The sequence below is a fragment of the Cervus canadensis genome, chromosome 16 (assembly GCF_019320065.1).
Source record: "Cervus canadensis isolate Bull #8, Minnesota chromosome 16, ASM1932006v1, whole genome shotgun sequence".
Classification (NCBI taxonomy): Eukaryota; Metazoa; Chordata; class Mammalia; order Artiodactyla; family Cervidae; genus Cervus; species Cervus canadensis.
The window spans coordinates 3,475,145-3,498,814 of NC_057401.1; the positions used below are offsets into that span (position 1 = coordinate 3,475,145).

The following is a 23,670-nucleotide window of genomic DNA, read 5'->3' on the forward strand; positions in this document are numbered from 1 at the left end:
GGTGTTTTACAGCAATGTTTCCCAAGGTTTAGTATTCAAGGTGATTTCTGGTGACATGTAAAGGTGTTTTAATGTTTTAATAGTGACACACTTAATTTAAATACGTATTGTAAAAATATACAACTAGCACATCGAACCCATGATTTCATAGATTTTAATTGCTTAGGTTTTCCTTAGGGAAAAAAAAAAAGTAAATGTAAGGCTAAAAAAAAAAAACCTAGACAGAGGCAGGTTAAGATCCCAGGTTCACAAAACAGGACATTAAGCAAGCCACCTGTTGCAAGGTGTACAGCACCTGCTACATCCAAAGTGGACACTAAATATACTACTGATAAAAAGCCCATCGAGAACTCCAACAAAGTAGAGAAGACTGGAATTGAGGAGAATGAGTTAAGGGCAGAGGGACGGAGGAAAGGAAGCACGAATACTTGCAAAGGCAATCGGGCAGGGGCAGGCAAGGCTTCCCCTTTCCTTCTTAGTCTCCCCAGCACCGAGAACCTGCAGCCGCCCACCTACAGCCCAGAAACCCTGCTGCCTCAGAGCCTCTGCAGCTCGTCAGAGGTCCAAGCCGCCACCTACCACTCTCAGACGAAGGCGATGACAGCTAGAGGTGCAGAATCTGAGAAAGAGCACAAGGCTTCGCACAGACAGGAAGGGAGAGAAGGAGGGAGAGGGGAAAGGAGGGCCGCGAGAGAAACAATCTCTCGTTACGTGACCTCGAGCGAAAAATAATTACCTTCACCAGACTCCATTTCTTCACACGCTAAAATGTGGGAAAACTCCACATTTTAGCATGTCTATCTTTCAAGGTTATAGTGATTAAAAAAGATTAAAAGAAACAGTAGATGTAAATCTGACATTTAACCAGTGTTAGTTTCCTCCCTCTTTAGTTTGGCAGGGTGAAGGAAACCCTTGATGAATAAAAGCTGTTAGGATGAAATACGTAAAACGAGTGAAGAACAGCCTCGGGTTCTATCAGTTTTGAGCCAAAATAAAGGAGAGGAATCCTGGGGTCAGAAAATGTGAGATATGTTGAGAAACATATTATTAAAATGGCAATTATCAAATGAATTTCCTAGAGGAGATTACACGCAGCATTTACTAAAATTACCAGACCTGAGGAAGCAACTCTCAGTAAGAGTGATCCTATTAATTTCTCTCTCTCTCTCTCTCTCTCTCACACACACACACACACACGCACACACACACGGAAACGTGGGGGGGAGGAAAGGTTAGCAGTTTATAGCAGTTGGCAAATCCCTCAAAATGACAGCTGAAGTATTACTGAAATAAGAATTTCTGGATAGATTAGAAGTCAATGACAGGTTTTAAAATCTGGTTTAGAGTCAGAGAGGGAAAGAAGGGAAGCTTTCTAATCTTCTGAAAGGAATTTCTGACGCCAAGAGCTTAATTTTCATGATCAAGTCACTTAAAACTAAGATGATATTGAAACAGAAAACACCAAGTATTAAATGGAGTAAATGTATTTATTTTAAAAGTACATATGAACTTCTGATACAAGACAGTACTTCTCATTTGCCCTCCTAAATTTATTCCTTCAATCAACTGGGCAACTAGTGGTATGGTATGCACTAGGTGCTAGATGCTGCGAACATGTTATGAACTGTCTATGACATAACAGACATGACCCTTGTCCCCACAGAGATTACCTCCTTAATAAAGGAGGAGACTGTCTAGTGGGGGACTATGCAATACATTCATCAATTATAATTATGTTAACAGCGGTGAAGAAAAAGAACTGAGTGGTATAAGAACATGACAAAGGGAATCTAACCCGTAGGAGTATATATAGGGAGCCCAGACACAGCCCCTGAAGAAATAATGCTTGAACTCAGCCCTAAAGGACTAGCAGACATTAAATGGGCAAGAAAGGAATTAAGGCTGACCCATCCCTGATAACAAATAACAGAAGTTAACACTTGTTAGGTCAAGACAGAACCTGGCACGCTGGAGGAAGGGGTGGGAGAAAATCACTGTGGCTGAAGTATGGAAATATAAAGTGAAAATGAGCGAAGACAGACAAGATTCAGGAGGAAAACGGACGTCAAGGCTGCAGTTTCTGACTATGCAACTGAAATCACCAAAGAAATATCAAAGTAAAAGACAATGGTATCAGGAACCTAGCTCTGGTGCTCTCCACAAATAAAAGATGCTTCAAGGAATTTCTATTCAATATAATAGAGAAAAAACTGGACTGGAAAATAGCATTTACTGCATGTAAACAAAGAAAATCTACCTGAAAAGTGCAAGAAGTTCCCAGCAGAGCCTCACTTCCTAGCTACAGCAACAAAGGCTAGTAGAGGCGTGTGTCCCTGAAGCTGTAAGTGAGGACAGAATGACGGATACTTAAGTGCTTCATAAAGGCACCTGCAGCCAGGGCAAGCCAGAGCAGGGACCTGGCTTAAGCCAGCTGCAGACAGTGTGCTGAGTAAAGCAAAGGCTCCTGCAGCTGGCTTCCAATGAAAACGGCCATTTCAATCACAAAAGCGCGGCCCTGGCCCAGCCACAACCAACTCAGAAACTCCTCACCCCGTGATTACTTAGGCAATATGTGTATCTGATAAAGAACTCATTTCCACACTGTTATAAAGAGCTCGCACAAATCAATAAGAAAAAGACAACTCAATTTTTTTTTAAGGGTCAAAAGATTTGAACAGGCATGTCTCTAGACAAAATAGCTAACTGGTCAACAGGCAGGTGAAAAAATGTTCAACATCATTAGTCATTAAGGAAACCGTCGTGGTCTGGGAGCAGGTTGGAAAAGAATTTCCAGACATGAGACAGAATGAGAGGGAAATAAAGTTTATTAGAGTGGTAGACGCTTTTATAACAGCGGGCCAGCTCAAGGGAGAACCGACGGTGAACAGGGGTCCTTACTCTACTTTTATACCCAGGGTACAAGGAGTGGGATGGGGTCTTGCAGGTCATTTGCTGATTGGATGAGGCACATATACTGGGTAGAGGAAAGAGTAAAGAAAATACCTTCTCCCTCTGGGGTAGGAGGGGAGACAGGTACACTGCTCAGGAGGGCCTGAAATCCATTAAAAGTTACAACAAGGGGGAGGGAAGGACGACAAGGGTCTGGTTTTTCTGTTTCTGCATTCCAAGACACTCCTTGGTTTTATCTGCTCTTTCATCCTTGGGTCACCACAGAAACGTAAATTAAAACCACAGTGAGATACTATTTTTCACCTATCAGCACGGCTAAAATTGAGTGACAATGTCAAGTGCTGATGAGGATATAGAGCAACTAGAATTCTGATACATTGTCAGAGGAACTCTAAGAATGCACAACCACTTTAGGAAAAGATCTGGCAGTTCCTTGAAAAACTAAACATACATCTACACTGTCCCAGCAATTCCACTCTTAGGTATACCCAAGAGAAGAGAAATGTCCAAACAAAACTTTGAACACAAATGTTCATGTAAGCTTTATTACCAATAGCCAAAGACTGGAAACAACCCAAATATCAGCAGGAGAATGGATAAACAAAACTGCTGTATACTCTTAAAATGAAACAATACCAAGCAATGAAAAAGAACAAACAACTGATATAACAAGAATGAATCCCAAAAACATGCTGGACAAAATAAGCCAATCACAGTAAGAATACACGCAGTATGTGCATGCTGTACCCGTCTCACCTGTATGAAATTCTGAAACACACACACCTAATCTACAGTTATAGAAAGCAAGCGACCTGAAGCCAAGGATGCTACTGAGGGGACTGCAAATGGTAATGAGGGAAGTTCTTTGGGGGTATAAACGTTCTATCTTGATTGTGGTAGTAGTTACATAAGTGTATACAGTTTTCAAAACTCAAATAGTATACCTGAAATGACTACATTTTATTGCATATATAAGCATCAATAAGTTGATTAAATAAAACGAAACAAAACAAAAACAAAAAAACCCACTAAAATGTAGATATACATACACACTCAACAGAATGGCTAAAACGAAAAGGACTGGCAAAACCAAGAGGATATCTGGAGCTCTCCACATTAGAGGTGGGCATCTAAATGGACAGAAGGGCTTGGGAAACAGTTTATCAGATCTACTGAAACTGAATATATGCCTATCCTCTGACCCAGTAATTTCACTCTGGGGTTTTTATAACTGAGAGAACCAAGTGCTTATGTTCACCTTAGAAATGTTATTCATAATAAAAGCCAAAAATTGGGAACAAGCCAAGCAATGTATCAACAATAAAATAAATATGAACTATATACACAATAGAATAATGGACCAAGGGGGGAAAACTGTTATATACAACAAAATGGTGTTTCACAGATACAGACATGACTGGGGGTGGGGGCAGAAATATAAGAGTGTGTATTAATACATACTGTATAACTCAATTTATGTAAAATCCAAAAACAGCCATAACTAAACAATAGTTAAAAAAAAAAAAAAAAAAAAAAGAGGCCAGAATAGACATCTAGGAGGTTTACTGACTGGGTGAGGCACAGACAAGAGGAAACCCTCAAGGGGCTCTGGCATCTTCTCTATCTTGGTCTGGGTAGTGGTTACACAATGTAGTACGTACCTATGTAAAAAAAAATCACTGAGCTGTACACTTAAGATTTGTGTTCTATACTATTTGCAAGTTAAATACTTACACGTGTGTGTATGTATACACACACACACACAGCTGCACTTTGACCAATCTTTGTTCACCCCCGAAGCTGGAAGCCTTTTACACAGAATCCAGGTGTGGTTTCCACCAGTCTGAGTCACTCTCATTCCCCACCTACTCATTTACATGTTCTTCCTGTCTCCCTCCCTCAGGTCATCTGAGCTGGCAGTGCTACTGAGTATCCGGAGTAGCGGCGCTGAGAACAGGACTGGATAAAGTCGTGCCCTAATCAGACAGGGAAGATGTCCAAAATACTTATTAACAGTATGTAAGATTTTAATAAAGGTGTAACTTTAAGTCTATGGTACAATCCCTTATTGATTCACTATCCTTTTGATTAAATTCTTGCTAAGATTGTGGAGAAAACGAAATACAAGCAGCCAGCATTTGAAAATAAGATCCAGCACTACTAATATTTTGCTTGGATGTTTAGTTTCCTAAAGTTTACAAACAACTTTCAGGAATAAAGCCATATCAGAGACTTTGTTGAAGCATGTTATTGTGCATATTACAAAACTAAACACAGTGACGATGCATGAAGCTATTATTACTGTCTTCCAAAATTAACCAACAGATTAAAAAATATGTGGCTAACTTCCAGAAATCATGGTTAACTTCCAGATACTGATTTATGCGAACAAAGCTTTTTACAAACTGGACTTCATGTTTTAAGAGAGTCTGATTTACATTCTTTTCAATACATACACACAAACTCCTATCAATACAATCTACCCATTCTGCATTCAAAATGTCTTACTTCCTCCTCTTCTGCACCATCTGTTACTATCTTGTGATTTCTTCCCTGAAACATTACAACAGTCTATTAATCGGTCTCCCTGCTCCACTGCATCCTCCAACCTGACTGCCAGAGTGATCTTCCTAAAGCACAGATTTTGCTCAAACTCTTCAAGTCACCTCTCATCTCACATTACACCTGCTACTCTCCTCCTTCCTTTCCTACAGGGAGGACAAGTTCAAAAGAAAGCCTTACAGGAACTATGGTGAACAGGAAAGGACGAGCCTTAGCTCAAAAAAGCAGCCACAACTCAGCTCCATTTTTCAGATAAACCAGTGTTTGGATGGGAAATGTCTCAATTTTTAAAAATCTATGTGGATCAAATAAATTACATCTGTGGATATCTACAGGCTGCTTGTCTGTAACTTATGACCTAAAGGATAACCCAAGGTTTGATTATAATCTCTTTGCAGTCTACCTCAATTCCTTCACACAAACTACACGGCAGCCCCCCTAGCTGCCTACTCGCCCTCCTCACAGACAACGCGCGCCACGGCCCGCCAGCTGCTACTGCTGGCCCACCTGCCTCTGCCGTGAAAGCCCTCTTCCGCCCCAGCACATCCACACCCATAAAAGCTCAGGCCTCAAAGGGTAACTGTTAAAACTCTCCTTTATAAAATTTCCTTTCTTTTCTAGCTTCCACACATCGTATATCCACCTTTCATGACCCTTAGCAGTTTTCACATTATACTACAGCTTTTAACGTAAAAGACTGCAAGATTCTGGAAGCAAGATATACATCTGATTCTGTTCTGTATTCCCGACATGACCAAACAGAACCTGTTGATTACATGATTAATAATTAATGAATAGAGCTATTTATCTGCCTATATCCATGGCAATTAGTACTTCAACTAGATGGCCGTTACACAGTATGATCGCTATGATTCTGAAAATCAAAAAGGCTAACAGGTTCAGAAAAATATCCCTGTAATATTAACTTTGACTCAGAACTAACATGAACCCATGATTCTTTTCAAATACATATTTTAGTTCTGTCTATTGAAAAGATCTAGAAGCAACAAAACCCAACAGTACTGATTTTGGTTTCTAAGCACCATTTTCCACTAAAAGGAACCAGAGCTTCTTAGAGAAATGGTTGATCCTTGATATGCAGGCAAAGTAGAAGAGCAAGGAGCATACCAAAACTGATGGACTCACATTAAAAAGGAAGCAGGCGCTACCCTGAGGGGCTCTCATCAGCCAAATCGGAACACCCATAAAGACTGTGACTGACTGTTAACACACTGAATAAACAAACGTCTACGAAGAGTACAGTGATACACAAAAGGAAGGAGGAGAAACAGGGACGGCCTCAATGAATTCTAGCTAATAAATACAGACGAAATGACAGAAAGCCAAAATTTTGTAACCTACATTGAAATAAATGATTTCAGGCAGGAAGCTGGAACCACAGGGTGAAAGGCTATAATGTAACAGGTGATTTACAAGGTGCCAGAATATTATTCCAAAGAGTCCTTTCTAATAACAGATGATAAAACTGTACCTTAACGGAGAGATCTGAATGCTGCCACCTTAGACAAAGGATCCAATTTAGCACAGCTCATAATGGGATAACTTGTCATTTGAGGTGCCTCCCGACATGACTCAACCCAAGTATACTTCACCTATGATGAAGCACTCTTGTCAAAAATGTTTAAATGAGCTGCAATCAAGCCTCTCACATAACTTCCAGTTTACAGGAAGTCAGGAGCTAGAGAAGCAAGCTCAATAACACCATGAGGAAATGTTCAAACAAGTGAAGAATGTTGCATATCCTACAGGACAACTGAACTGGACTTAAAAAAAAAAAAAATAGAAAGTCAATCGCAAAAGACAGAGAAGGGCAGAGAGACTCCTAAAATGAGAAGAAATTAAAAAGACATCATAACTAAATACAAAGGGGTTATTTTGTTTGACCAAACAAAACCTGGTTTTTGTTTTTTTAAAGAAGGTGTGCTCAAAAAGACATTCTTGGGACAAGTGGAAAAATTTAACTGAGTATTATATTATGGGATTACTTCCATTTTCTCAGATAAAAATAGTTTGTGGTTTTATATTATGTATAAAATGTCTATGACTATATTTAATATTTGGTTATAATATGCAGATGTTACTACATACATGGTGCATGTATTATGTGTGTGTTGGCTTTTAGAGAGGAGAGGCTATTTTTATTCTTAAAAGATACATGCTGAAATATTTAGAGTGAGGTATAGTGTCTGCAAGGTACTTTCAAACTGTTTAACAACATAAAAGAGTACTTACTTGGGGAGAGGACACAAAAGGGAGGAGGGTGGGAAGGGAAGACCAAGGTGGGAGCAGAGAAATGATTCAAATAAGGCAAAATGTTTCTAAGTACTCTATATTATATTATGGGATTACTTTCATTTTCTCAGATAAAAATAGTTTTGTGGTTTTATGTATAAAATGCATATGACTATATTTAATATTTGGTTATAATATGGAGTACTCTTTTATGTTGAGCCTAGGTGGAGAGAGCATACAGGTGTTTGTTGTACTGCTTTTTCCTCAACTCTCATATAAATTAAATTCTTCATAATAAAAAGTTATGAGGAAAATAAAAGAACAATTTAAAAAGTACCCAGTTTAGAAACAATGTAACGCCGTTACACTGGTTACATCTGTCCTCCACTATCCTCAGGAGTTTGTCCAAATTCATGTCCATTGAGTCAGTGATGTCCTCCAACCATCTCATCCTTTGCTGCCCCTTCTCCTTTCCCAGCATCAAGGTCTTTTCCAACAAGTCGGCTCCTTCCATAAGGTGGCCAAAGTGTTGGAGTTTCCGCTTCAGCCCTTCTAATAAATATTCAGCATTACCCTTTAGGATTTTAAATAGCTCAGCTGGAATTCCATCACCTCCACTAGCTTTGTTTCTAGTAATGCTTCCTAAGGCCTACTTGACCTCATATTCCAGGTTGTCCAGCTCTAGGTGAGTGACCACACCTTCATGGTTATCTGGGTCATTAAAACCTTTTCTGTAAAGTTCTTCGGTGTAGTCTTGCCATCTCTTCTAAATCTCTTCTGCTGTTAGGTCCTTACCGTTTCTGTCCTTTATTGTGCCCATCCTTGCATGAAATGTTCCTTTGATACCTCCAATTTCCTTGAAGAGATTGCAAGTCTTTCCCATTCTACTGCTTTCCTCTATTTCTTTGCACTGTTCATCTAAGGCCTTCTTATTCCTCCCTGCTATTCCCTGGAACTTGGCACTCAGTTGGATATATCTTTCCTTTCTCTCTTGCCTTTCCCTTCTCTTCTTTCCTCAGGTATTTGTAAAGCCTCCTCAGACAACCACTTGCCTCCCTGCATCTCTTTTTCCTTGGGGTGGTTGAGTAGCTGACGCTGAAGAGAATGGGAAACTTTTCTTCTTAACTGTATACTCCTTTTTGCACCTTATTATAACACAGACATATATGACATATTCAAAAAAGGTTTTGATAAGTGTTGATTGTAGCTATAATGAAATCGTCATATCTCCATGCTTTCATGATCAAAACCTAATCACAGTAGAGTTACAGCTCACCTGAGAATTACAGTCTAAAGTCTGTGCATAAGGTGAAAACAGCATATAGTAGAAATCTGCCTTAAAAATCTCCTAAATATATGCCACACTGGACCAACACACCATCTCAATTATTTCTACACAGCTAATTTTCACACAAGCGCTTGAACAGTTTGCTGTTTCTTCAACTGACTGACTAGTAGATGCTGAACAGCTGGTTCGGGCTCAGGCCTCCTGCTGTGATTTTAAAAACGTGTCTTATCACAGCTAGATGAGAAGCATTCAGGAATCAAGACAGGTTGAGAGAAGAGCAAATTTCCATTTCCCATTTCACACTTAATCCAGAACGTTCACTGTTTAGGTTAATTTCCCCTTGTTTTTGCCACTGGATGTAAAAAATGAATTTGACAAATCTACGAATGGACAGAGGAGTCCACTGGGTCGCAAAGAGTCGGACACAACTGAGTGACTAACACACATGTAAGATGTGTAACGACCAAAAAAAAAAAGATGTGTAATGACAAAATGGCTCTTTTAAAAATACATTTCAAAAACTGTATCTCCTTTAATGAAATAAATCATTACAGTGGAAAAAATATCACAATCCAAACATAATGGACTAATCTGCAGATTGGGAATAGGCTGTCACAATTCCCAGATCAATGTGAAAAAGAGAGAGTAGTAACACCTCTTGTTCAACATCATAACCTGAGCTGTAGCCCATTTCTTTATATTAGCATTTCCAGGCACAGATACAGATTCCTCAAATCTTTATTTACTCTTACTAATCTTCAGTGCAGTTCAGTTGCTCAGTCGTGTCCAACTCTTTGCAACCCCATGGACTGCAGTACCCCAGGCTGCATCACCGACTCCCAGAGCTTTCTCAAACTCACGCCCACTGAGTCAGTGATGTGATCCAACCATCTCATCCTCTGTCGTCCCCTTCTCCCGCCTTCAATCATTCCCAGCATCAGGGTCTTTTCCAGTGAGTCAGCTCTTCGCATCAGGTGACCAATGTATTAGAGCTTCAGCATCAGTTCTTCCAATGAATATTCAGGACTGATTTCCTTTAGGATGGACTGGTTTAATCTCCTTACAGTCCACACTCTCAAGTCTTGTCCAACATCACAGTTCAAAAGCATCAATTCTTCGGCACTCAGCTTTCTTTATAGTCCAACTTTCACATCCATACATGCTGCTGCTGCTGCTAAGTCGCTTCAGTCGTGTCCGACTCTGTGCAACCCCATAGATGACAGCCCACCAGGCTCCGCCGTCCCTGGGATTCTCCAAGCAAGAACACTGGAGTGGGTTGCCATTTCCTTCTCCAGTGTATGAAAGTGAAAAGTGAAGTCTCTCAGTCGTGTCCGACTCTTAGCAACCCCATGGACTGCAGCCCACCAGGCTACTCCATCTATGGGATTTTCCAGGCAAGAGTACTGGAGTGGGGTGCCATTGCCTTCTCCGATCCATACATGACCACTGGAAAAACCAAACTTTGACTAGATGGACCTCGGTTGGCAAAGTAATGTCTCTCTCTGCTTTTTAATATGCTGTCTAGGTTGGTCATAACTTTTCTTCCAAGGAGCAAGCATCTTTTAATTTCATGGCTGCAGTCACCATCTGCAGTGATTTTGGAGCCCCAAAAAATAAAGTCTGCCACTGTTTCCATTGTTTCGCCATCTATTTGTTTCCCCATCTATTAATCTTCTAATTCCACTAAATAAAGTTAGCTACCACTTGAGGCTAAATAAAAACTCCCAAACCTTTCTTTCCCTGCTCTTTCTGGTGAGCTCCCAATTGATATTCTTACTAGATATTTCTCCTTTTAGAGGATTAACCCACAGACAACTCAAATTCATTAACCGAACTCACTTCTTTCCTCCTCCCTCCACACTCCCCAGTCTACTCTTCTAGTCTTCCCTATCTTGAAAAAGAGAACAAATATCTATTCTGGCGCCCAGGGCAAAACACTAAAATTTATATTATATCCCATCCATCTTTTACTCCTATAACCAATCCCCAAGTTTGGCAGGTCCTACCACCTACATCTTTTTTAAGTCCACCCCACCTCTACCATGCCCACCGTCAATGCTTTGGTTCACCTTAATCATTGCTCCCTTGAACTAACTAGTCCCCTTGCCTTGAGTCTCTTCAATCCATCTTGCAGACACCTGAGAAGTTAACTTCTTAAATGCAAATTTGGTTACACCACTCTTTCTACTTAAGGAACAAAAGGCTCAAGTACAAGTCCCAAAACAATGATACAGTGAGCTAAAAACAAGCTTATTTAATAACATGAAGTAATACAAACAGAATGTATCAGGCATTTTTTTATGACTATGTTCCTATTCCACCCCACACTATAGGACCAAATTAAATAAGCTAATTAGTCTATTTCAGTAAAAAGAGGCCTCGCGGAAGCAAGGAAAATTCAACTGCCTTCTTAGAGACAAAAATGAACACAAAATGGATCCTAACAGTGACAAAAGTGCCTTAAGAAAAACAAAGAGCTTCCCAGATCTGTAAGACAAGACTGCATTCAAGCTGAATGTATTAACATGCCAAAATGAATGCCACAATCAGAAAAGGATATGGGAAGTAAAAGCAAGCAGAGAAGCTGCAAGAAGACAGAAAAATCATCCATCCTTAAAGTAAAAGATGAATGAGGTCATCTCAGTCTCAGGCCAGCAACTATATAACTTCCCTGGTCAAGTCCATGCTAACTAAACCACTTGATTGGCTTGAGTCTTCAGGTCCTTCTAACTAGTGTTTCTTATTTGAAAAACTTAAGCTGGCATGTTGAGTAGGACCTAATAAGCAAATCTACCAATCAGAAAAGTTGACATTCATCACACCAACATGCACACATCATTATAAATTAATAAACTGGAATTCTGATTTTACATATCAGTCTTGCACAGCTGGTTAATTAATTAACGTGAGTCCAACCGTGGGATTTCAGCAAGCTGACAAGATCAGATTTCTAAGAGAGTTAAGTCCAGAATCAGAGGTAAGATGAAGTTAAATTCTAAAACTGTATTTGTGGCTATTTAAATTAAAATTTAAAATCCAGTTCCCCAGTTACAGAGCCACATTTCAAATCAGTCACATGCGGCTAGTGGCTATCATACTGAACAGCACAGATAATGAACATTTCCACAATCCAGAGAGTTCTAACTGGACAGCACTGTTCTGGAAGATAACCTTAAACTAACCCTACTATGAGTCCTCTCAGGAAACAGCCTGGTAGACAGTCTTGGATGACTGACACAGAATCTGAGAGCGAGACGACCTTCTACAGAAGGTACAAAATAGATACTCAACAACAACTGTTTCCTTTCCCTTTGTAATGATTTCATGAAATCAGAATACACAATTTTAGTCTTCAGGATTTCCACCCCTCTTTTTATCACTAGATGATACTCCACAAACTTGAGGCACAGACATTAGAAGCACATTCTCTAAGCCAAACTGCCTAGATTCATATCTCATCTTTGGCGCTTAATAGATACATGGCCTTGAACATGTTATTTAAGTGCTCTAGCCTTCAGAGTCCACATATGCAAAGTAGAAATAAGGGTACCAACTTCACCAGCTCACCATGAAAATGAGTTTATACACGCAAAGTGTTCACAACTGTGCTCAATATAAAGTGCCCAGTGTTAACTGCTACTACTTTTACTATCACCATCACCACCCTGAAAGCTCTTCACTTTCCACGTGGAAATGTGAAAAATGCTCACCCAGAAGAAATATTAACAAATACAAAGGAATAAAATAAAAGAAGGATCACAAAGCCATAGGGTCAGTCTATGATAAAGAATTTTTTTCAAGATTAAAGGAAATGAGTACTCTGGAGTGCTTAAACACCAGAAAAAGTCATGAGTTTCCTGACAATGTCTTACTTGTAAGACTGACAAACCACAGGTCAAAACTAGTCTACATAATAAGCTCCTGAGCTCTTTAAATAACCAATGAAAACTAAGGAGGAACTGAGAAGATACAGGTTTGAGTTCACTAGACCAAATGATACTTCCCTGTATAAAGCACATTTTGACACTTAAAGGTACAGCCTCTCCTAAGTTACCTTTAGGTTCACTTGATAAACTGACTTCTAATCCTTTCATTAAGAAGGGAAAGCATCAGATATAAGTAAAATATCATGTCAAACAACGATCTGTCAGGCAGTCTCCAAGTGGAACCCCGCAGTAGAAAACGACACTTTGCTCTAACGGTATACGGACAATATGAAAATCCTGAAGTTAAAGTGCAAACTTCAGCAAACGTAGCCAGATGGAAAGATCCAGAGCTTTGGAGACACACAGGCTCAAGCTTAGAGCCTGGCTCTGCCACTGACTAGCTGTATGACTTACTAACTGTACTAACTGTACTTACTTAATACTCAAGAGCGTCATCTTACTGTTTGTAAAATACACATGAAGCATAGGCCATCTAAATAAGAAAACGTGTAAAGAGCCTACAGTAGTGGCTGGCACTTAGCAGATGCTCCATAAACAGTAGCTAATTAGTAAATTCTGAGAAGACTCTCCAGGAGTCTTAAGGATAAAAGACCACTACTTTACAGAGTAACGACAAAAATTATTTTGACCAGGTAATAACTATAAACCATGAGATAATACAAAATCATCATTTGTTTCCCTTATTTTCCAACTTACTCCTCAAACAAAAGTCCCTTGTTTACTGAACTGTATTTCCTGTTAGGCTGTGACTACAAACCTTTTAGGCCTATTTAATAAAAATAACTACATTTCTTACACTGAAACAAAGTTCTGACTAGCAAATACCCAACTAATCCACACCAAAACATAAACACTAAACATAAATATCTAGCATTTTTTCCTTTCTCTGTTATATTGGAAAAAGAAGTAAAGGAATTTTAAGTTTCTCTCAATGAGTCAAGTTCTACATAACAAAACAATACAAGGTAATTGCTTACCTGGACAATATTTTGTACTTCAGATCCACCAATCCAGAATGAATGGGGGTATTCCCTTTCAGACTAGTCTGAGAAAAGACAGCAGTCAAGCAGCTTCCAAGATTCTTTCCGTTTACTGTATCCAGCTTTCTTCAACAAAATCCCAAACATGCACTTCGGTAACTGTTGAAAGACAGAAAGCAATCCATACACCCACCATGGCACCAGCGGCAAAGGACAGCCACCAAGAAATGGAAGGAAGGGTCAATGGAGTGGTGGATCTGAAGCACAGAAAAGTTACAAGCCCTGAGTCAACGTTTTCATGTAAGAGGGTCTGCCAGAGCACTGCTCACCTCTGTGTTGAGAGAGGATAAGAAATTCTACAAAACAAAGAAGGAAACATCCCTAACATGAATACTTATTCATGACAAATAACATGCGATTTCCAAATACATGATAAAAACTTCCTCTACTATCCATATAAATTGTCCCAGATCATTCAGCTACAATGAATTTTATCCATTTCCTAAAACAGTTCCTCTACAATTACAGAAACTTTGTCAACCATAATTAAGAGGGGAGGGCTCAAATATTTCCTAATAAAAATTTATTTAAGCACCTAACAAGAAATTTTTAAGTTTGCTACACATAAGACATCTACATATCACTCAAATCTTCAACTCTCAGCTAAAATATAGGACATTTCAAAACATGTGACATAACTTTAAGAGTGAACTTCTGACTCAATAAAGGCCAATCCCCCACAATGGCCAGTCACTGGGTACACTAGGGAAAAGAATGAACATAATAAACAATTTACTAGATAACACCTTTAAACTCATAAGCCCAGTCCACATTATATCAACATTCTTTTATTACCATACCAACTCTTACAATTAGATTATAAATTCTAAGCAAACTACAAGGCAGACAGGAAAAGGTATTCAACAGGATGCTACAGATAAGAAGTTAAAAATCCAAAGACTGTGAAGCTGCTTGCACATAAATTTGCTACTTCCTCAACTGCCACACTACTGCCAAAATGTTCCTGAAGTAACCATAAAACCTACCTTCACTGAAGGGTTACTAATGGACCAGGCCTTTTACATTCATTACTTATATTTAAAAATATAAGAAGAAATAACTTGCTCAAAGTCCTACATCCACTAGTTGCTAGAGCCCATGCCCTTTTCACAGAATATGGTGGCCTCCAAACTCCAAGGACCAGAAGGCCATGATTCCTGGGGCAGAAGAAACCAAGCTCTAAGTTAACTGATGTCAGAACAGAGAACCACAAAAATACAAAACAGTAAGTATTTCAGTCTAGCTGAACTAAAACACGACTGAACTTGTTGAGCCATCCTGAGAGGGCTAACTCCCTTAATCTTGCCACTTAAAAGCAATATCAAAAATTCGTGCAATTCTAAGGCCACAATATTAATTTTATACTCTTGCCCACACAGACTGTGTTTTGTGGCAAAGATGTGTCTGTGACAAAGAATTCCAAAACAGTCCACAGGCAAAGACTAAAGATGTTCTGGTTTTTCATGTATAGGCAAAGCATTGAAGTGACTGAAGTACCAGTCTAAGAGTAACCTCTTTATAGCAAACAGGTGGAAATATCTTAATACCCTCAACTTAAACACATGTAAGCAAAACCACAAAGAACAGTGCTCAAGCTCCTCTCATTAGTCTAGAGCCTAAAAAACTAGAAACCCAATTTTGACAAAAAATGCTAGTGAGCTACGGCTAGTAGTTAACTGCTAGAGTAATATAGTCTGATTTTCAAAGTGTAACTCACTGCTACAACCAAAACACAGCCACAACAATTTGACTAACAGACTCATTTCTGAGCCTCCTGCACCATCAGGCCTTTTCTTCCATTAGTGAGTTAACTTTCCCCCTCTTTCCTTCAAATAAACATTTACTGAATGCCTAATTGGTGGCAGGCCTTATGCCAGAGAAACAAAGATTAACAAACGCCAGACCAGGATAATAAGGATTAAGTTCTTCATGTCCTCTGCCCCTTCCTCTTTGAGTCTCTCAAGCAATCATTTCACAGAACCAAAACACGTTTTATCATTAGTTCCCAAAACTGGTTAAGAGTTCTCAATTTAACTCTAAAATAATAATTACTCAGGTTCTTTTTTCTTAACAGAGTTCTCACTTAATTTTTTTTTCTTCCATGGACCAGTGGTTTGCTATTAGAGAACAGTTTTCGATATTCATAGCACTTAGGTATTTGCACATCTCTCTACTCACAAACTTTTTTTTCAATTTACATGTTAATATCCCACTGTTTCTACTTCACAGCTTTCCATTCTGTGAAGGTCTTCATTGTTGACTAACCCTGAGAGGGAATCTCCTAAAATGCTTCCTGCTGACATAAGTGAACCCGGCAATCTCTGAACTTCGTTATTGAGATCCAGGTTAGAGATACCCCCCTGGACTGTCAGGTCTACCTGGCTGGTGCCTCATTTGCCTGCAAACTTCCTGTTAGGCAACTGTGATCAGCAGAAACTGAACGGAGGGTAGCGAGCACATTCTTGACCAACAGGTTTTTCCCCTTTTGTCAACGAATTCAATGAGCAACAACAGAACTCAGGAGGAAACCTTGTATCCTAGTCACCACTTACTCTGTTAAAGGTCAAAATCACCAGCAAACAAGAATAAGAATTTAAAAATTCTAATTTCCTTGGCTAAACTAAATTGATCAAACATAAATCACCATGCTCAGTGTTAATATGAACAATTACCAGCCTCTGTCCACCAGGATACCTAAAACAGGGTTAAAGGGTTTCTCTCCATAACAGTACAGGTCTAATTATGTCTAATTGGCAGTTCTTAGTAATTGTATTTCCCAGATTTCCAAGGCAGTATTGACTCTGTATGATTTCATCATTTTCCCCAAAGAAGCCTCATTAAATGCGTGGCTAAAAGCAACTGAATTTTAGGCCTCTGCAAAGCTTCACAATTAAGTACACGCACACATCAGGGGCAAAAACTAAAACTTTTTCTCACACCATCTGTCTTGACTGTACTTGACAAAATACGGTCCCTACACTTGCGGGGAGAGTTAACTTGGCAGACAGCTGCTGAGAGACAAGTCTTTGCAAGGTCCTTTCACATACATCTCTCATAATCCTCCCAACACTGAAGTGATACCTCCATTTTTTTTATTTTTACACACAATGAAATCTTACCAGAGGAAGGTTAACTTTCTTAAGGTCACACAGCCAGCAAGTGAAAGTTATGATACAAACTCAGGTGTTTCACCCTAGAGCCCATGCCCTTTATGTTAAATCATGTTTCTCTAAGGTCACAGATCCTTAGAACTTACCAACTGTTTGGCAAGTTCACATCAACAGATATAAAAGGAATTTAGTTTCCTCAATATTCTGCTATCACCCACGCTCTGGGATGTATATAAATCAATTTGTATACGTTTACCAGTCTGTAAATAATGGTTAAAATGTCTCTGAGCAGAAGCTTGTGCAACACATACCACCCTTCTTTCCCCTTTAGCGGTCTTTCTCCCCTACCCATCCCCACTTGTCTTAGGAATTATCAAACAGAAATCTTAAAAAGGTTTCACAGCATGAAAAAAGAAAATCTAACATTAATTTAAATCAATATCTATTGCACACCCAAGCGCTAAACATAGTGAAGGATTCAAAGGACAATCAGCTTTAGACATGATCAAACTTTCATGATACACAGGAAGGTTTGGTAAGTCCCATATGCATTAGGAACAAGTTATTATGAGAATTAGTGATATAGGTGACAATTTCCAGAAAAGAGGATGGCTAAGACACAGGCAGACAGCAATAATACATGTAAGCAACCAACAGGAAAGCTCAACTCAACATTTACTGAACACCTACTACAAGAAGGCACTGCTGAGGAGTTTATCATTTAATAGGGGACACAAACAGGAAACGATAATACAAGCCCAGAATATGTTAAGTGCCACAAGATAAATACAAAGTGCCAGAACTCGTTCATTTAACAATGATTAGCATGTAGGCATTGCTATCAATAGAAAAACAAAATTATATCTGCCACCATAACATAAATTGACATCAAGAAGAGGTATCTAAATTGTGTTCTGAGAGGAGAGGATGTTATCAACATGGGTGGAAGAGAGGATTGCTGAGATCTCACCTAAATCAATTTGGCTGGAGAGCTATTAGGTCCTTCCCATTAATATCAGTAGCTTGAGATACATGGGCTTAGGTCAGTTTATATCAGTGCTGACAAAGGAAATCTGAAAAACAATGATCCTCCACACTTTGGCAGGAATATAGAATAAGTGAGGAATGTGAGAAGAAAAAGCTGGAAAGGAGGCAGGAATCTGAATTTTGAGGACTTCAAATGCTTTCTTTCCCTTAAACTGTAAATATCACCAGGTGGAACCCAAGATCCCAGGCACCTCACAGCACAGGAAAGTCTGTTTCTAAAATTCATAGGACCAAACAGTACTACTCAGAGGAATACACGTGCTGTTCTGTAAACCTATGAAATAAGCTAGCAATTCTCCCGTGCTATAGAGCTCTCTCAGTTTTCAAGAGTCAGTGCCAAGATGTGTGAGCAGGATCAGGTTTATCCTTATCAAATCTGAAAGAACATCTAACCTACTCCAAAATCAGGAATAAAAATTGATAATATTTGAGTCATAAGCCTCTTAAGGCCAGTCAGTGAGGTCTATAAATAGCGTGTGATTTATTTCATTTGGACCCTACCTAAGCCTTTATCTATTTAACCTGCATTTGGTAAAGCAGCACAAGGCTAGAGGCAGATGAGGATAAGTGATGGTGACAAAGACACCATGATTTTTTAAAGGAGTCACTAAACAATCCCACTTATTCCACTCAGAAAGCCAAAGACAAGAAGAGGGGGCAGGGGGAGAGATGTAAAAAGAAAAAAAGAAAATTACTTCCAATAATGTCCTTTAGTTTCGTTCATCTCTTTGGTCTTGTGGCCTGTCCGTACTTCAACAGCTCTAAAAATAGATTTGATATTATAAGTTCTTAATGAGATCCAATGTATTTTACCTATATTACTACATTCAACAAGTAATATAGCCATTCAGAGGTAACCAGAAGAGAAATGATTCACTTAAGGTCACTTAGCCAAGAAGCGAACCATTCAGCAGCTCACAACAGAGGATAAACTGCCCATTACTTGAGTAAAGGGGGAAAGGGGTTCTCTCACACCCACAGAGGAAGAAGCAGGATTATCTTTCCCAAACCTTTAACATTAACTTTTGCTGTTTTCTAACAGGCAGGCCTAATGACCATTCTTCCAATTAGCAGGTCTGGGAATGCTTTCTAGTAATAAGGGCCTGAGCACAACTCATACTTCTAATTCGAGCAATAAATATCATGTGATACATAATGCAGCTTTCATTCTTCCCAGTGAAGTCCACCGCACTAGACAAAGCCCAGTGAACTTCTGTGTATTTCCAAATGGTTTACTCCTTTTCTACCTCAGTAATATTAAGGCTAATTAAAACCAAAGTTGGTGACGGAGAGAGAAGCCTGGCGTGCTGCAGTCCATGGGGTCGCAAAGAGTCGGACACAACTGAGCAAACTGAACTGAAAACCAAAGTCAGAAGTTAAGAAGCAGTCCCACAAACTAGGTACATACTGGGCCAATGTAAGGCCACAAAAGTCATCTGATGGTTAAATTATTCACCATCAGGAATTGTAAATTCAGTTGTCTCCATCAAGAGTTTACAGTGTATATTAAAGACTGAATCCTATGAGGAAGGTCAGCTGGAGAAGCACTTTTTGTGAACCTGGTCACAGGCAGGGGTAGGAGTAACAACGGGGGTTATATTTTGAATATTTAATTATTCTACCACCAGTTTTATTTCCTAGGAAACTGAAAAAGTGCAAGAAAAAAAGGAAGGAGGAATCAAAATCAAAGAAAGCAGAGGGATGAAGATTAAGAAATTGGTGAAACCCTGTTTCCTTTCTTTGATAGAGCACACTCTGGAATATCAATTGAAAGTTATCCTGTTAACCATTAAGTACCGAACTGGTACAGGCAGCACAATCACAAATATTTGAGTACTGAAGCTGACTCATAAAAATCTAAAAATATTTCATGCTTTAGGCTTTCAAAATACCATCAGTTTAACCCCTTCCCCTCCTTTCATCATGTTATTTTGAAACCAATGTAAAAAGTGTTTTTAATCTAGTTCTGGAAACTATAATTAAAATGCAGTGAATACAGAAAGCCACGTGCAATTAGATTTTAAGGCATTATCATTCCTACACCTGATCCTGGATTTAGTAAATCAGTTGTTAAGTATCTGTGCTATCTATAACACTAAAATAAATACATATATGTTTATGAAACAGTTGGGTAAGAATCTTAACTGGTAGCCCTTTGAGGGAATATCACAATTTGTATATGAAAAGCCACTTTTAAAACTGATCCAGATGATTAGCTTATTAAATCTTCTCTGTTAAATTTTCTAAGAATCCCACTTAATAATGTCCCTGAAAAGTCTGAAATATCTTTTCAGATCAGACAAGTACAATCATGTAAAATTAAAATGCACAGGAAGCCAGTTATATTTAGGAAGAGACTTTTTTTTCCATATCCATTCAAAGACATTAAATGGATTACACTGTACTTTAATTCTTTTGAAAAAAACATTCTAGTTATTTTATTTTATTTTTGGCTGCGCCGTGCAGCTTGTGGATTCTTAGTTCCCTGACCAGGGATAGAACTAGGGCCCTCTGCAGTGAATCCTATCCACTGGACCACCAGGGAAGTCCCTACTTATTTTTTAAATGAATGGAAATGGAAGGAGAATTTAACAGCCAATTTCAAAGAGATACCAAGTTACAATTTTTTGCTATGCCGTACTCCTCCTGTTGTAAGTACAGATATTGTACATATATAAAAATATGTACTATATGTGTAATTCCATTAGGATATTTTACCAAAATAACCCCTACAAAATTTGCAGAATATCAAAAGCTTAGTTACAAAAGTTTGATAAGTTGTACTGAAAAGTTACCAATAAGTGAAAATCAAATTAAAACTCATATCAGTATCCCTTAGAAGGCAACCACACGTGTGCTTGCACACACACACACACACACACACAAATCAGAAAACTACGAGAGCTTTTTTTTTGCCCTCTAATTTCCAAGACTGCTGGAGAAGTGCAGTGAATTATGCAAAGGACAGCAAATATTAAGCTGCCTCTGTGTTTACGCTACTGTACTTCCATTTTTAAAACATGCATCTCAACTCCCCAGACACCATCATCCACAGAAACCATGCAGCTATCCAACAGACTTTCAGTGTCACCATTTATTATTTATAGCATTAAATGGGGGAAGTAGCTCTGATGTCACCGACCCTACCCAGTGGAATCACTGACTCAATAAACATTTTCACACTGGAGAAAATCTGGCTAGGAAAACATTTTGCTATGTTAACTAGATTCTTTCATCTTTCTTCTCAACCCTAGGGTAGAAGAGGTTACTGTTTGGAGAGATACAAAGAAACTGTCAAGGTTTCCACAGGAAGAAAACCTGGGCATGTTCATTTGCTGAGGCAAAGACTTCCCCCTCCCAACTCTCCAGAGCCCAGTTTGATTTCCCTAATGTTCAAACTGGCAGTAACAGCTGCCATATTTTACTTTTTGAACCAAATCATCCACCAAGTAGCAAATTTTTCGTTTCTACTAGCCACTCTCTCGTGGTCCTGTTTCTAAAAACCCATTCTAGATCCACGTCCTAAGGCGGAAGGGGGCTGGGGTGTTGGGTGGGTTCAGGGAGTCTGGCCTGGCTACCAAAGGCTTCTAAACAGAAGAGGGATCGCTTCCCTGGGCCATAGGCTCCCCCTTTCCTTTTTTTTTCTATAAGAAAGAACTGGCGGCAGTGATGAGGACAGCCCCTCCCCCCTCCTCCCCAATTTCTCAAAGCAGCTCAGGAAAACGTGAAGTTACAGTCTCTCTTTCCAGGGAGATGGAATCCAGAGTACCTAGGGCCTTGCTCTGCAAACATCCCTCTCGGCCGAGTAGGAAACCCTTTGTCCGAGAAGCCGGACACCACAGGGGGCCAGGAAAGAGGCCCCTTTTCGGTCACAGCCTCCAACCCGAGAGCTCTCCACCTCCACCCCCATAGGGCCGATGCCGGCACCAACACAGCCCCAGGTCGTGAAGAGGGTGCTGAGACCCCTTCCGGGATGCGGAGGCCACGGCCCTGTCGATCTACGCTGTACCCTCTCCCATCACCATCTCACTCGGCCTCAGTGGGGCTGGCAAGAGCTATGCAGGCCTGGACCGGAGAAACAGGGAAGGAAAAAAAAAATACCTTCCAAAGGGGGAACGGGATGCTAGAGTGAGTGTGAGCTAAGACCACAGCCTGAGCGAGCGAGGGTCGTTCGAGGGACGGGCCCAGAGACTGGAGGAAGGGAGGGTGGGAGGAAAACCGAGGGGCATGGAGGGGGCCGGGCCAGGTCCGGCCTGCGAGCTCGAGGGATCCGGAGGAACCGCACCGGGCCAGAGGCCAGGCAAGGCGGGGGGCCCAGGTCCGGGCCGAGGCAGCAGGGAAGGGCCAGGGGTGGCCTCGCGCCGGACGTTGAGGTGGGCAGGCCCGCCCGGGGCCGGTCGGACGGAAGAACGGACGGTCCAGCGGGCCGCACTCACCATGAGCTCGATGGTCTTGTCCTCAATCACCGAGTCGGGCTCCATGGCGGCCCCGGCGGCCCCGCCTCGCTCTCCCCGCGCAGCAGCGAACGGCCCGGGCGGAGGAGGCGACGGCGGAGGCGGCAGAGGCGGAGGCGGCTCTCGCACCCACTCTCGCTGCCAGCCCGCCCGGGCCGCCGGCAGCTCCGCCCTCCCCCTCGGCGAACGCAGTACGCAGAGCGAGGACTACAGCTCCCGGCAGGCGCCGCGGGGCCCCGCAGAGCGTTGTGGGAACGAGAGTCCGACAGCAGGCCACTCTCTTCTGGCTGCTCGAAGCGGAATTCGGTACGAAAAGCAGCACTGAACTGCGAATGCGAGACTTGCAGACCTAAAGAATTAAGGGCTCTCTCAAAGTAGGGCCTCGGCAGCGCCCCAACTACAGGTCCCAGAAAGCCCTGCTCTCGGGTTCTCCTTCCGGCTACCTTCTCCTGACTTCCTGGCAGCCCGAGGCTACCCAGACCGGCACCGAAACTCCGAGGGAACTCTTCACTTGTCGGAGATTCTGCGTGCGCGACCGATTTCCGCACATGCGCGTTCGATGTCTGCAGCGCCCAGTCGACGCTGAAGTAGCGGCGCTGCTGGTCCGCTAGCGTTTGCGATAGGGTGAAGTGTGGGCGACAGGTGGGTTCGACGTGCGACAGGAGGGGGTGGTCTTGGGGCTCAGGCGTGGGAGAGGAGCCGTCGAGCGGGAGAATCTCAGGCAGAGGGGTAGGCTCTGAGAGTATAGGCGTCCTAGGAATGAGTGTTGGGAAAGTTGGTAGGGGAAGAGAAGGTTTATGGTCTGTATGCACCACGTACGGGGAGGAACTGAGAAATGAAACGGGATCTGTGTATATTGAGCCCCTTTAATTCATTTTTCAGAAAATATGTTTTTAAACTTCCAGCCTCTGCTGGGTACCAGTGTAGGCACTGAAAATTCAACTCTGAACCTTACAGACAAGGCCTCTCTGCTCAAGGAGCTTAATTCTAATGAGGGGAAGACAGGCGTTAATCGCAAGAGTGACAGGTGCTAAGAAGGAATACAGCTGGAGACTCCGC

At 40.9% G+C, this 23,670-nt stretch overlaps 1 protein-coding gene across 7 annotated transcripts in view; it reads right to left on the reverse strand.

Moving 5' to 3' along the window:
* The window catches only part of FBXW11 (F-box and WD repeat domain containing 11), a 213,060-nt gene extending 190,253 nt beyond the window's left edge, over positions 1 to 22,807 (reverse strand). For 4 of the 7 annotated variants that reach the window (XM_043489015.1, XM_043489017.1, XM_043489013.1 and 1 more), the window contains exon 1: positions 22,594 to 22,807. In XM_043489015.1, the coding sequence (XP_043344950.1) occupies positions 22,594 to 22,638 (45 nt within the window). In that variant the 5' untranslated portion in view covers positions 22,639 to 22,807. Of the gene's footprint in view, positions 1 to 13,937; positions 14,100 to 22,593 lie in introns of all 7 variants that reach the window. The other 3 variants (XM_043489020.1, XM_043489018.1, XM_043489019.1) reach the window with 2 other exon arrangements.
* Between the last annotated feature and the right edge of the window lie 863 nt (positions 22,808 to 23,670).